We start from the raw sequence: 15,387 nt of genomic DNA on the forward strand, positions 1-15,387 counted from the left end.
AGAAGAGCTCGGTAAAGAGATTAAGACTGGAGGAAGCCCGGGTGACAGTGAGCACGCCCTGGTTCAGCTTGTGGTGTGAAGGGATACGGGCCCTAAGAGCAAAGTCAGGATCCTGAACTTCAGAAGAGCCAACTTCCAGCTGTTCAAGCAATTAGTGGATGAGATCCCATGGGACACGATCCGTAGGGACCTGATCTAGTGGGTGGCATCCCTGTCTGTGGCAGGAGGGTTGAAGTTAAATGAGCTTTAAGGTCCCTTTCAACCCGAGCCATTCTACAATTCTATGGCTAGAAAACTGAAAGTTTCTTCTCAGCAAGAGAGATCCATTCAAGACAGAAGACAGGCAAGGGTAACTGCTCTGTCAAGTCAGTGGCAGAAAAAGGGAAAGCGTTTACATCCTGTACTGAGGTTTTTATTCTTCAATTAGCAGAAAGGGTCACAACATTAGCATTTATAACAGATACCTTCACACCTGAACCATTAAGTCCAAGAATTTAACAGCCTTCAGAAAGGGTTTAAAACTTTGATACATATCTCATGGATAAATAAATAACGGAAGATACAGTATCTCGTGTTAGATGAGATTTGGTTGATTATGCAGTGTCTGAAGCTGCTTACCCTTAGTGGGTCACTATTTATTTGTACAATCCAGCAATTCTGGTGCTTCCAGCTGAAGCATCTGGTATGAGGAACAAGACAGTTGGACTGTAACTCTGATCCAGTTCAAAGTTTGATGCAGACCAGATCCATATACCTAGATATGTCCCTTTATCGTTTGTTTTGTTCCTTTTGTTCATATGATGCTTTATTATATGTTGGGGGGAGTGAGTGGGAAGGGGTGTTACTCATTTTGCATCCAGATAAGATTTGTCTTCTAAATGCTTTTCATCAGCAAGGGAAACAATTTACCCCTAGATTCTTGCTTTCTAGGAGTGAGGCTTAAAAACAGCTGATTTTATATAGTAGTCATTTCTTCTGCCTAGTCTCAAATTTATTATTTCCTTTTCAGATTTTTTTTCCTCTCCTTTGAAACACTTTCTTTGGGTTGTGAATTACTACTTTGGGGCAGGACACACAGACACACACAGACACACAAGTCAAATTTATCAAATTTCTTCCTTTCACGTTATCAGCCATTATTTTCCTGCAAGAGATCTTGTGAGAACCTGAAATTATAAGATTCGGGGAAGGGTCTGACACCAAGGTATCACAGTTTGGATGAATGATTTGCCCTTCATTTTCCCTTTGTTCCTGCTAGGTACCTCAAGGAAAAGAAAGTCAGACATTAGGAACTGTCAAGGTGAATGCAGCTTAGAAAAAACTTGCCTTACATCCAAGAGAAGTGTAGGCTACATGATGTTTCTGGTCCATGGCAAAGCAATCTCCATGCATTTAGGTTTTGCACACCTCATTGAGGTAGCCTCTGCAAGCCACACTTGTATGTGCCGGGTGTGTGCTTTGCTTATCACAACACCTGAGGAGAGGCTATTTTGCAAGAACGTCGAGCCGTCCATTTCCCAGTAACTTGTCAGCTTGCATTCAGCACCAGTCTCTAAGCAGAGGCATGTGGTTTATATACTTGTGCTGAGGAAGAAGAGAAGGAAAGGAACACTCGATGCAGCAAAATACCACCGAGCTTGTCATTACCGAATTTTGGTTGATCCAGATCTTGCTGTGCGAGTTGTACCTGGAGGAGAGCAGCACAAAGATTCTTTAAGGAAATCCTTATACAATCCACTGTGACAATCTTAACCTTGTTCAGCGAAAGGAAATACTGTTTTTTTCTTTTTCTTTTTTTTTTTTTTCAAAAATTGTTAACTTCAAAAGTCCCCTTCTCTTCATGGAATGAGAATAAGACAGGCTAGGTGCAGGAAATAATGAGTCCATAGCTGTGTGACTGGTCTGTGAGTTTTCTATAACTTTTTTGTTTGGTTTTGTTATTTGACTCTGGAACTATTTGTTAGGTTTATAAGTTCAAGGCCTGCCTCTTAAACTGTTTAATCCTGTGGCGCTAAGTAGGAGCATGCAAATCAGCTTAGTAAACTATCCGAACACAAAATGTTACACTCCTTATGGCATCTGGAGGGAGCGATCACAAGATTGAAGTGAATGCTTGCTGTGGACTCAGCTATGCTAATCAACAATGCTAAATTGGTTTTCCATTTCGCTCCCACCCCACCATCTCCCTGTACAGCATTGTTTCCACTTTCAGCTTGCTAAATCATCCAGAGGATTGAAAATTTCCTCGCTTTTCTACCATGCCACGGGTTTAAGCAGCAGGTTTGCATATGAAATTTTGTATGTCCTGAAACTGAAAATGTTCCTCCTGTAGCCAGCTTTATCCTGCCATGTGCCACTAATTCTGTTTGGAATAATTGTTTCCTGAAAGGTGCTGGCTGGTGACAGCCTCTCTTGGTATCAGCCCATGGTAATTACTGTCCAGATTATCGGTAGAGTTTTATGCTGTGCCTAGAAGATTATTTATGCTTCTGTAGAGTATCCACTGTGACCAGGCAGTGTTTTGCATTTCTTTGCACACGGGGGGATGTGAATAATGACCCAGAGAATGCCTGGTGACAAGGAATCATGATCTAGTCCGAACGGGTTGGGGTACAGTGTTAGAAAAGTTGCCTGGAGTCTGTGGTACCTGTAAAACAAAAATGATAAAACCAGTCTTTGTCTTACTGTTCCTAGAGCCCATCCCTGCTCTTTCCTCATGGCAGCGAGACAGCTTAGACTCAGATGAGGCTCGCCTTTCCCCGCAGGCTGGTCGCTTAATTCGCCAGCTTCTGGATGAGGACAGTGATCCTATGCTGTCCCCTCGCTTCTATGCCTACGGACAGAGCCAGCAGTACCTGGATGATACAGAAGTGCCTCCTTCCCCCCCCAACTCTCATTCGTTTATGAGGTGCGTTGTGTTTTCCCTGTGCTGACTTTCATCTGGCTGTAAAGGGTTTGTGCAGTTGCAGCAAGCAACAGCTCTTTGGATCACATAAGCCATACAGCTGTATCGTGTTGGGCTTCTGTTTATACCAAGAAGATACTAGTATTTTAAGAAAAGTTCTTGGTAACTGATCATTTCTGTGCTTTTGAATTAATATCTAGGCAGTTGCTGTTGCTGAAAGAGGCTGTTAGAGCATCCTCTTGTGTTATCTGTCATTACAGAGTAGCCAACATAGCTTTCTCACTTCCGTGGGATTTGCCTTTATTTACACAAAGTTTAAGTGGCCTTCTGAGCATGAAGATGTACTGTGACTGTTTGGATAAACTCTTCCTGCAATCTTTGCTCTTGGCAGGAGGCGGAGTTCTTCTTTGGGATCTTATGAAGATGACAGAGAGGACCTTACCCCTGCACAACTCACCCGGAGGATTCATGGTCTGAAGAAAAAGATCAGGAAGTTTGAGGAAAAATTTGAAGAGGAAAGGAAATACCGAGTGAGTCTCCAGAAGCATTTGTAAGGAAAGGCAGGAGGTAGCTGGAAAGGGAAAGGACATCAGGGAAGTCGGTCAAACTTATACAGAGAGCTTGCAAGTGTTTAAAAAATAAATAAAAGAAGAAAAAAATGCTGCTTCCCCAAAATAGAAATGTGCATCCATACCATGCAGATTACCTTTCCAAGCATTTTTTGTACTACCAGTGCAGCACAAGAGGTAGTCTAACAAACTCATAGGATTTTGATCACTGATTTAGGCAGTATGCAAAAAGCACGCATTGGGTGTGTAGGAATAGCTATGTTAAACTTTTTGTTTGTTTGTGTATTCAAGTTCAGCTTATGGTAAGAACACTTGTGCATCCCATTTGCATGATGGTAACCCAAGGACACCAGCACATTGCAGAGGAGAGGAGAGCAGCCTTCTTTGCTCCTGAGCAAGGAACCATAGCCAAGTGCTGCTAAGCAGTAGCAGTGTACTGTACTCTAATTAGTCCTGACATGCCCTTCTGATGAACAGAAAGGTTTTTTAAGGAACTGAAGCTTCATATGTGTGCATCTTCATTGGTGATCTAAACCACAGAGGGCAGTACTGAAGGGATCTTGCCTGCAGTAGAAAAGTCTGGATGAAATGTCCAGAGGTTGCTGCAGCCTAGCATTTGGGTTATTTCAGTGTTTTTGGATGGTAGGTAGCTTTCAGTGTGGATACATACATCCTGATTTTTCTCAAACTGTTTGTGGTAGGTTTCCCATATTTTGGAGTTGCCGTCTTGTTAGGAAAAAATAGGCAGAAGAACTTCAGTGTGCATCTGGCCCTCCAAGGCACTCCTACAACATAATGTTTGGATTTTGTTTTCTTAAAATAAATATATCTCATGATTCCCGAAGAGCCAATGTTTTGACAGGCAGGGCAGTCAAAGCAAAATCAGAACTGAATTGATCAGAGGCATGCAGGAACCAGTCAGAAGCCTGTGCCCATGCTCTGTGCTGCTGTGACATACACTTGTTTCAGTGGGTCTCTCCTGTTGGTTTAACACAGATTCAACATGACTGTTTTTTTCCTCTCAGCCTTCCCACAGTGACAAAGCAGCCAACCCTGAAGTGCTCAAATGGACAAATGATTTGGCCAAATTCCGAAAACAACTTAAAGGTGAGCAGCCACCATTGGTGTACCTTCTGGGGGCAGGTGGACTTTGCCTTGTTTAAATTTGATGTTGGGCAGTGTTTCTGTCACTGTCACATTTTAAAAAAAGAAAAAATACTCCTCTTATGCCCCATATGTCCCTGCTTAGAATCAAAACTGAAGATATCAGAGGAAGACCTTGGCCCTGTGGTGCGTCAACGGAGCAACACTCTCCCCAAGAGCTTCGGTTCTCAGCTTGAAAAGGAAGATGACAAGAAGCAAGACCTGTCAGATAAATCTGCCAAGCCTGCCGTGGAAGTGACCCTTGATTCTATCCAGAAGAAGCTTCAGGAAAAACGAGCAGAGACAAACCGACCTGAGGATATAAAGGTAAAATATATTCAATTCAAATTTAGGCCTTTAAGTACAAGTGTGCAGCTCATGGTTGCATGGACCCTTGTGAAAACCTTGTGTTCTTTCACATTTTGTCACAAAGTCTACAGGCTTTACTCCTGGCTCAACTCACTTGATTTAGTTTATTTCCCTCTATGTTTGGTGTCTGTGATTTTTTTTTTATTTTATTTTATTTTATTTTTTAAACAGAGCTCTGTTTCTACTGAATGGTATTGTTTGTTCTTTTCTAATTCTCACAGATTCCAAGTAACAGTTCTGAATTCCTGCAGTATTTCCTGCTTTGCATTTCACTGTTTCTGTCTTTATTTGCTTTTGGAAAATTCTGAGTCTTCCAGTGATTCTGGAGATTAATTCATCTATTTTCTTCTCGCCAAAGATGAATGCTCTTGTCTCGGGGCATTTTATCAGAGCATTTCTGAGTGTCATGTTAAGCTCAGTTAGTTTCTGTATCAGCAGAGAGGTCTTTTTGTCTGATGTTGTTAGTTCCTGAGTTTTGGGTAGCCTTGTAAATGAAGCCCTTGAGTCCTCTGATGTGTGAATTGTGCAGTACTCTGTAAGAGAGGGGCAGACAGTATTATCTTTGTTTACTAGATTTGCAGAAGTGTTTGGCAGTTTTCTGAAGGCAGCAAGAATACAGTCTTGACCTTTTAAAGAAGGCATATGATAGTATTTGGTGCAGTGGTAGAGAAGGCAAGTTCAGTGGGGAAGCTCTGGCAAACTTAGGAAAGTCTCTTCCAACTGTCTGCCCTTTTTTTTGGCTTGGTCCCTTCAGCCTGTCTGCTGGAGCTTTTCACTTCATAGCAGAATTGGCAGAAGGAGATGGTCTGACTGCACTTTAGTTCTCAGCTAAGTGTGTTTGTGGCAGTCAAAGCAATGATGGCAAGCTTTGCAAGAGGTTTTCTGGAGCTTGTCTCGGATTTGGAAGACAAGAAGGAACATGCATTTTGTTGCTGGACTTACAACTCGGATCACTGTAAGTGAAAAACAGCCACCGTCATTAAAAGTTGCTTAGCTTTGGTTGTTCAAAGCATGCTGAGAATCAATAAATCCCCATTATGTACATACAATGCTTTCATATACAAAGGTTATTTGGGTTTTACTTGCTTGTGTTGTGTATATGGCTCTGTGCATGGTAAGTTGTTTCAGTAATATAGTTGGAAAAGGGTGTGGGGGGGGACTAGAAAGCAAAGATGAGTCTTCAAAACATTAATGAAAAAATGCCAGGACATTTATTAGGCCACAAATGTGTATGGTTGGCGTTTAGGCATTTAATTTTTTTCTTCCTCTTCTCTCTCTGACACTTTGCATAGGACATGACAAGAGATCAGATAGCAGCTGAGAAAGTGGCTCTTCAAAAAGCTTTGCTGTATTACGAAAGCATTCATGGCAGACCGGTATGTACAGCAGCATTTTTTCAAAGTATGCCTTTATATGTCTTTGTCGTAAGTGATCCCCCAGTGCTCCTTTGATGTCACAGTCACTAGGACTTCTTGCTTTTCTAACCACACGTGCATACTCCAGTCACCTCCTTGCTTCCTCACTACTGTTGCTGCTGAGGAGTCTGTTCTCAGCAGGACAGTGTCTGCACACAGTGCTGGACGTGACACGTACCTGTAGGACTGAGCCTACAGGCTGAACCAAGTTGACTGTGCTTTATTTTGGCATCACACTCACTAGGATCCACAGACATTCAGTTTGCAGCCCTGCTGATTCACCAGCTTAGCTGGGGATACAATAGGCACAGGAATAGTTAATTGTGCATGGTTCCCCATCCAGCCAAGAATTTTGCAATTTGCTAGTATTAATGGCTCACTGGAATACAGGTGTGCAAGCAACGCACAATCTTAGGGGAACTACATCTTTCTCCCAGCACCTTGCTATTTGCAAGGAGGCACTTGCATCTTGCAATTTGCTAATCCTTTTGTGCCGGATTCATGAAATAGTTTGTCTCCTGAGCATCATGACATAAGTTGAGATGAGTTTTTTTTCTTCCCCCGAGAAACTGTTTGTTTCCATGTGGAAGGGAAGGGTACGAGGTTTCTCGTACGTTTGATCTTAACAAAGCAAAAGTATTTGTGAAAACAGAGAGTTAAATATTGTGACCTGTTGATTCCTTCCGTGACAAAAACACAGGTTCCAAGCCACCAAGTACTCTGGTTGGCTTTGTATGGATCCCTCCTCCTCTTTCACTTCATTATAATCTTTGTTACCATCCATAGAGGTAAAGTAACTTAATTTCAGGGTGGTGCTAATTTCTTGACCAGTGGCTTGGGAGCAGCAAATTACTGCTTATAAAGAATATTGGATTAGTACAGCTCACAAATCTGTCATTCTCCTACTGCATGGCTGTCCTAATTTCTTCCTTCCTTTTGCTTCTCAATTATTTCCTCCTTTGTCCATTGTTTTAAAAAGTGTTGCTAATTTAAATAAATGCCTTCATGAAGAACTAATACCATACAGTCACGTATACCAGCAAGTGAAAACTATGGTTGTATGAAAGGACATGCAATTTTATTATTGTATAAAATAGCAAAAGGCCAGCACAAGAGAATTCACTTAAATCTGCCTGGTCTTTTCAGGCAAAATCTGAATCTGCTTTTGCTATTACAATGATATAAATCAGCAGGTGACACCTTGTTGAAGTAAACTCACTTAAATCTGTTTAAAAAGAGAGCAAGCCCAGAGCCTATCTTGTCAGCATACCTTTCCCCCCACACACACCTTCTGATGCTTTATTTATACAACCACTTTTCAATGTATTTGTTTTTAAGTAAGCAGTCTATACCTAGCAACATGGAACTGCATAGCAAGGAAGGCTGCAGCTGATCAGCTTTTGCTGTACCCAGCTCCTGGCACTGCAACAGTGGAAAAATACTGAGAGCTTGAGGAGAATGGGGATAGTTCAGCCAAGATTTTTTTTTTTTTTAAGATATTTAACTAAACAAGAAAAACAATGGAGCTCAGATTTATTGTGCAGCTAGGTCTTTTTGTACCAGTGACAGACGAACCTGCAGAGGTAGAACTGAACTGTTTTAGTTAAGCAAAAACGTCCATCTCTAGAAATTCTCAAGCTGCTCCAACAATGTAAGCAATGGTCTCTTCCTTGGCTGCTGCTATTTGCCATATGGAGTGTGCTCCAGGGTTGTGTCAAAGGCTCTGTTATTCTGACAGCTTTTTTGCATTTTGATGTTCTCCCAAAATATATTCAGGTTTCACTGGTATTACTAATGTTTACCTAGTGAGACAGTTTGCCCATGCGCAAAACCTTTTCTTTCAGAGCCTGCTTTCTGTTTAAATGTTCTGGTGCACGTCTGCAGGGCTGACTCAAGCCTCGTACACTTAACTGCCTTGCCTAAATTAATTCTTTGTGTTCTTCCTCTGTGGTGATATTCAGACTCTGGAGCATGTAATTTATTTTTTCTATTCCTAAGCATACCTAAGGATTTTCTGCCCATTCTGAGGCTTATGTTTATCTTCCTGTACAGAACAGGGGCATTGATCTACTTTGAAATGCCAAGAACTGGAGGTTTGATTCTCAGTCTCAGCAGTCTTTTTTTTTTTTCTTTAATAGCAGAGGCTGCCTGAGCCAACAGTAGTGCTGTGCCTCGTGTTCTATTAACTGCTAATGTGGTAAAGCTGGGAGTAATATAAGTCCTGTAAGCTTTCTTCAGTTTCTCCAGTTTTATGCTTGATTTGTTGCAGAGAGACATCCAAAGTTGCAGTGGCTAGCAAATTGCCTCCAACTGAATGCAGACATACAAACACAAAATTTGATACAGTGTTCAGTGAGTTGTGTGATGCTGCTCACATCCCCCTCATCCACACAAGCTGTTTGCTCACTCGACGAACAGCCAGTTTGAGGTTGTCAGGTATGGGAGCCAGACTGTTCCTCAGAGGTGTGAAGCAGACGTGCAGTCCGTAGAGCTCAAACTGCTCATTTATATGCATCATATCAGGCTTGGAGATGCTTACATTGAGCCCAAAAAGCAGTAAAAAACTCTTCCTTCTTCTTTCTCCCTATTCATCTGCCCCCCAACAAAGGAAATAAGCTTAATTTATTAGGAGGAAGATGCTACCTCTGGATTCTTAGAGTCTGTTCCTGTCAGTCTCACTCCTGGCAATATTTGCAGTACCTCATCTGCCCCTTGCAAACCCTCTTCTGCTCTGGTGGGATGATGTGAAAGCTTTAAAAAGCTTACTCCAATGAAAGTCAGATGCAGACAAAACAAACCACAGTTCATCCTAAAATTTCCTCCCTATCTCAAGCCGTATTCTCTTTCCTCCTCTTTCTACTGTGGAAGTGGAGGCTGTGCAAAGTTCATTGGGGTTAATGCTGTTGATTTATATTTTTTCATCAACTGGTTATTGACAGCAGTAAAAAGTCTTGGAATCTACAAATGATACCGGAGTCAGTTAAGGCTTCCTCTCAGAAGAGTTTTATAATCTAAAGTTAAAGAAAAGATCTAATGGAAGGACAGTCATAGGATGTGGGTTAGACAATGCTGCATGCAAAGAAAGATGATGATCAGGTTGGTTGGCTAATTGTTTTGTTTTCTAACCCTGCTGTAACAAACCATTGAAGAAATAGAAACCAACTTCCTTGCAACTAGTACTTAGCTGGACAGGCCTTTGCTTTCCCACACTAGCTATTGTCTGTTAGGTCTTCCCTTCTGCACTGTCAGTACCACTGAGGTTTTCTGCCTAGCATGGATCTGAAGGAACAACAGGAATGAAATCTAGCAGTTTGCAATACTCAAACTAAGAGTAGTATAAGTAGGGCTCAGGGTGGGTGTTACAGCACTATTTTGCCTGCTCCGTGCCACAACAGCTGTGATAGATTCATCCTGTCTCAGGTGTGTGGTAACTCTTGTCCCCAGCAAAGTTGCTGGGAGGAAGGGTGGAGGGGAAAGGCAGGGTATTAAAAGACAAGGAAGGGCTATCTTGAAAGGGAAGTAAAGAGGAAGAGCAAAACAGGAAAGTCAGCTTTTGTGAAATCTATAGTTTAACTTCCCTGGGAAAGCATCCTTGGGGAGGCAGTCATTGCAGCTCTTTTCTCTTTTCCTGGATCATAAACTGCCTCTGGGGTCCCAGCCACAAGAATAAGGGTGGGAAATCCCATGTTGTGTCTCTTAATGGTGGATATGATTAGAAGCACAGACTGCTGTCTCCATGGGTCATTTTGTTCTGTGAAAGCTGGTTGTTTAAATCTGTCTTACACAGCCACATTATAAGACATCCCATAGCCTGGGTGCTGTTTCATCAGGCACCCAGGACAGGAGATGCAATGACAACATATCCAAGTACTTCAGCATGTCTGATCCGTGCTAGTGCTGTTATCATCCTTATGAAATTCCCTTCAAGCCCCTCTGGATAATGGTGATAACAGGCACATACGTTGCAGAATGGAGTATCTGCTGCTGCAGAATTCATGTTTCTCATTTCTTTTTCCTTTACAGGTTACCAAAAATGAACGACAGGTGATGAAGCCCTTATATGACAGATATCGCTTGGTCAAGCAGATCCTCTCCAGAGCCAACACCATCCCTATCATTGTAAGTGAAACTTTCTTTCAGGGACTCTTACTTCAGTTTAGAGCTGGGTAAACAGGATTCACTACACCTTGGCATACAGCACGATCAGTACGGCCTACTCCCTTATAACCTAAAGGCAGGTAAACGAGTGAATCAGTGGCGCACCATACGCTGAAGTCGGGCAAAGCTGGTCAGGGGATTCAAGTGCCTGCTCATTAGCCGTGGGACACATCTCACTTTTTGATGGTTCTCATCTTTCCATTGGGCTGCTCCTGTTATTTCATCATCTTACGTTTGGCTACAGCCTGACTTCCCTTGCCTTACCAATCCACTCAGAACTGTAGGTCTTCCATGTTGCTTGGTTACACAGGAACGTAGGTTTCCATGGGTCTCAAGGCAGAGATACCAGGCTCCTTGGCTGAGAGAAAGGGGAACAGTCTCCTGACTTCTATTAAAGAGATCCTGTAAGTGGTAGACACCTCCTCACTCAAGGTGGTAGCAAGGAAATGTTGCTACCAGCTTGGAATCCAGCACACCCCTCTAGAGAGCAAATGTAGCATCTCAAATTCTAGACAGCTTGTGTAGGCCACTTTTTAAAAATTATTTGACCTAAATATACACCCGGATTTTTTTTAGCCTGTCTAAAGAAAGAGAATTGTTTTATCTTGGTTCCTATTTTCCCTGTCATGTAAGATCCCTTACCATTTCCACTGTTCCCAGGCAGCACTGTTGTGATGGCTTTTTTTTGTAGGCTGTTTGCTAAATTGGATGGACTGGCACATCATTACCTGAGTGCAGTCAATCACGCCGACAAGTAGTTTTCTTCTGCAAACAGTGGGAGGTTGTCTTGCATTTAAAACAAAAGCTGTCCCTCTTTGAATATGCAAAGTTCTCCCCAAAATTGGAGCTGTGAAGATGCTGCTGCGCATCAGAAGGAAGAAACCCTGTAGTTGTGCATGGACAGCTTAAGGCAAAGCTCTCAAAAGAGAGCTTAGGTCCTATTTAGACAGGAAACTGAAACTGCACACTGGCTAGCACAGGAGAAAGGAGACTGGCTTTCCCCAGACCCTCTAATAAGAGCAGTGAGAGTCTCATGCAGGGGAAGGATGCATTTGCAAATCCATCTCTACATCATCAGGCATTTCAGTGGGAAATCTGGCTCCTGGAAAGCAGGGCTGGAGAGTCCAGCAGGCCTTACACCGTAGCTCTGAAGAGTCAACCAAGTGCGTGCGTGTGTGTGTGTGTGTGTGTGTTTGTGTATAGGCTTCAGGCTGGGGGGTTATTTTCTTGCAGCCTTTACTTCGTAGTTCCTGCCCAGCCAGCGTTCCAGCATCCAAGGCTTTTTCTGAAGTGTTTGGCAATGATGTTCCTTGCTAAGCAAGATCTTGAGAGAGAGTGGTCCAAGGTTCAGAGGGTTTGCCAGGCACATTTTTGTTCTTTAAGAAATGGATTGTTCCTGATGGTCTGGCCATGAACTGAGAGAGAGCGAATGAGTGAGTGAGAATGATCTGAGAGCAGGTGGTGGAGGAGAAGGGGGTTCCTAATGTAACGTACTTGTTAACACCTGTCACAGGGTTCCCCCTCCAGCAAGCGGAGAAGCCCTTTGCTGCAGCCAATTATCGAGGGCGAAACAGCTTCCTTCTTCAAGGAGATAAAGGTGAAGACCTCCAGCTGCTAACTAATTGCTCAGTTTGCATCAATTTTTCCCCTTACACCAATGAAAGAGAATGATTGATTGATTTTTCTTTTCCATCAGTGTTGATTTTTTTGCAGTGTCTTCCTGAAAAATCAGTAGCTGCTTTAAGCCTGTCCAGTTCTGATCAAACTCTTCCCTTGTTGTAGATAAGACTAAACATTTTCCTTGGCTTTGCATTCTTTCCCTTCTCCTTCCCCCTCCCTTGCCACCTGCATATAATGTATGTTACTTTGCTGAAAATCTCACAGTTATCCTTTGCACCTTGGGTTGTAATTGTCGTCTTGCTTTCCTCCTTTTTTTAATAACACTAACTTGTTTTGCAATAGTGTCTCTCACTCCAAAGCTCTGTGACTTGCACACAGCACCGTGGCTGGAATGAGATCTCACAAAACTAACACTCACACATGGAGTGAACCAGGCACTTAAAGGATTCGTACCTTCTCCCATTCACGTGCTTGTTTTATCCAGGGCTCTTTTTCACTATTTTGCAAATGGTATTTCTCAGCAAGTAATAAGAGAATGGAATTAAGAACAATTCAGTTCAACTTGCTAACACTCGGTCAGATTGGGATGGTAGGATGGTTGTGTTTCTTTCTCATGCTGCTGGGGTGGTAGCTCTTGGTGGTGAAGACTTAAAATATTGGTCCTTCTTCCCCTGAGAAGGGAAGTCCAGCTGTCAGCTAGGACAAGCAGTGTGGAGCTGGGCCCTGGTCTGTTTTTCCCATTGCAGTGTAACAGGAAAAAGCATTTCAACACACTCATGTCATTTGTGTGTTATCCAACCAGAGTTTGGTTAATGGTGTAGGTACTGCAAACCTACACATCCAGGGTGGTTCTGTGATAAGGCAATTCTGGTAGTTTGTGTACTAGTGAGCTGTTCGAGGCACATATTCCTTAAAACCAGATTACAGACCGAAGCACGTTCAACTGGAGGATGAGCACAGAGTTCTCAGCATTTTCTAGATAACTGCTGGATCAGGTCTGTGATAGTGGCCTGGGCTGGGTTTCTGGGTTGTTTCAGGTATTTTTGTGTCCTCTATTTTTCAACTGTGCTTGCACCCAATGTCAAAAGTTGCAGCTATGAAATGTGGTGACCTTTGGTGACTAGTGTGGCTCGTGCTGCACCGGGACCGTACCTCACCAGCTCACCAGTGTCCTGCAGGGAGCACAAGCATGGAGAGCTGTGGTGTCACTGACAAAGATCAGAGTGACATTAAGCCCATTAACACATGCCAATTAACATTTAACTGGGGCCCAGCAAAGCTGCACACAGCAGATTTTCACTGTACTACACTCAAACAGAGAAAATTGCTAACAAGCCCAAGAGTTTTCCCCCTGTATGGGTACATTGTGAACAGAGCACTACCGGTCTTGATGAGCCCCACTGTCACTTTCCTGTTGTTTTTTCCAAGTATATGTGAGAGCTGGATAAAAGTTTGAAGGGTGGTTTGAGTGATGCTTTGCAGAACGTTTGGGTAGAATATCTTGAATATTGACTGTGTTTAGAATATCACTGGAATCCTTGCTGGCTGGGAGTACTGGTGTTGGGTTACTCTGGAGATTTTGTATTTGTAGCTCTTTAAACTTTAAATGCCTCACAATTGCCTAAAGATCCAAGCAGGTGCAAGCCAAATGGATGTAGTCAATGAAGATAATTTTGGTTAGAGATGTAAATGGCAGAGCAGGTTTAAAATAAGACTCCCATATAGGAATTCTTCAGAGCAATGGCCTTGTCCATTAAAGTTCTTGCTCAGATTTTTTTTTAATTCGCTCCTTCATTTTAAACAGCAAAATGCTTTAAGAGGTCTTGTGACAGGCAGATGTAGTGTTTTGGCACTGAGGTCTAAACAAGTGAAATTTCTACACTGTCCTTTCCTCCCATGTGCTTTCTTTGGCAGGAGGCTCGCTCCTCAGCTCTGGGCCAGAATAATTCTTGCTGGTTTGGGGTGCGTGCTCGTGCCCTGGAGTGAGGCAGGCAGGCCAGCCTGCTGTGCCAGCCCCCGTTAGCTGACACAGGCTCACCCGTGTCCGTGGGGAAGAGGCTGCTGCCAGATGTGCAGATTCAAGTTACATAGAGACTTTGCTCCCCTCTTTGGGAACAGTTTCCTACATTGCTTATGAAAACGGTCCTTTCCTTTTCTCTCCAGAACTGGAAGCCAGAAGCAACTTGCTCTCACAGGAAAGGGCAAGGGGGCTCCTCCTTTGGTGCTGAAGGGATTCCCCTAAAATAAGAGTATAATTTTTACTGGTTAGACTGACTTAGCAAATCCTTCACTGCACCCCAGCAGTGATGGCATTATCCTGTTTCAGTCCTAGCTGCCATTACCCAGATGGGCAGGACAGCACGCCTGGGGTCCTGTGAATGGCAGGGAGGGATTCTCTCCCTTCCCTCCTTCCAGCCCGAAGTTATCTGCAGGGTTTATCAACAGTACGTGACTGCTGTTACAGCTGCAGTTCTTCTCATGAAGGCGCATTTTGTGCCTTCTGTTTAAGCTCTACAGTTTGTCTGGAAAAAGGATCTTATCTAGTCATGTGCTAAAAACCGCTTTCGTTTTCACTAGTTCCCTGCAGATTCTTCTGAGATGTTTTCAATCTTCTCAGTATCTTTTATTATCATTATTATTATTATTATTATCCTTATTGCTCAAAGCTTCTCTGCAGCTAATCTTCTTTCCATCCTCAAGCCTCCATCATGGTTGTAATTCTTGGCCTCTGGCTTTGGTTTGCATCTTCATCACCTAGAGCTTTAAAATGAAAAGAAAACTCTGGGGAAATTCCAATTTCATGTAAATGTATGCACTTATAAATCATTGACTTTGGGGATTTAATGGGACTCTGCCAGGTCCCAGTGTTATTTTCTCCCTTTTTGCTTGAAATATGGGAGCAATCTCTTAGGAACAATTTAACTATTAGCAAGGAATCACACAAAGAAAATAGCTAGTTTTGATCCCGCTGCAACAATATATTTTTGGATACAGTTGAAGTCTTCAATAACATTAGTCCTCAAAAGCTTTTATATATGTATATAAATATGTGTGTATATATATAAGCATATATATATGCTTAGAGTCTTCCTGGTTAGAGTTACATGGTCAATCATATCCAATATTTCATAGAATCATAGAATATCCTGAGTTGGAAGGGACCCTTAAGGATCATCAAGTCCAACTCTTGACACCGCACAGGTCTACA

General features: G+C 42.7%; 1 protein-coding gene across 13 annotated transcripts in view; it reads left to right on the plus strand.

Moving 5' to 3' along the window:
* FAM13A (family with sequence similarity 13 member A) overlaps positions 1-15,387 on the plus strand; it is a 127,605-nt gene that overhangs the window by 105,248 nt on the left and 6,970 nt on the right. For 11 of the 13 annotated variants that reach the window (XM_027455806.3, XM_027455807.3, XM_027455809.3 and 8 more), the window contains 7 exons: positions 2,695-2,908; positions 3,297-3,435; positions 4,500-4,581; positions 4,724-4,944; positions 6,279-6,362; positions 10,425-10,520; positions 12,073-12,156. In XM_027455806.3, coding sequence (XP_027311607.3) covers positions 2,695-2,908; positions 3,297-3,435; positions 4,500-4,581; positions 4,724-4,944; positions 6,279-6,362; positions 10,425-10,520; positions 12,073-12,156 — 920 coding nt within the window. The remainder of the gene's footprint in view (positions 1-2,694; positions 2,909-3,296; positions 3,436-4,499; positions 4,582-4,723; positions 4,945-6,278; positions 6,363-10,424; positions 10,521-12,072; positions 12,157-15,387) is intronic. The other 2 variants (XM_027455808.3, XM_072037050.1) reach the window with 1 other exon arrangement.

Source organism: Anas platyrhynchos, chromosome 4, assembly GCF_047663525.1.
Source record: "Anas platyrhynchos isolate ZD024472 breed Pekin duck chromosome 4, IASCAAS_PekinDuck_T2T, whole genome shotgun sequence".
Classification (NCBI taxonomy): domain Eukaryota; kingdom Metazoa; phylum Chordata; class Aves; order Anseriformes; family Anatidae; genus Anas; species Anas platyrhynchos.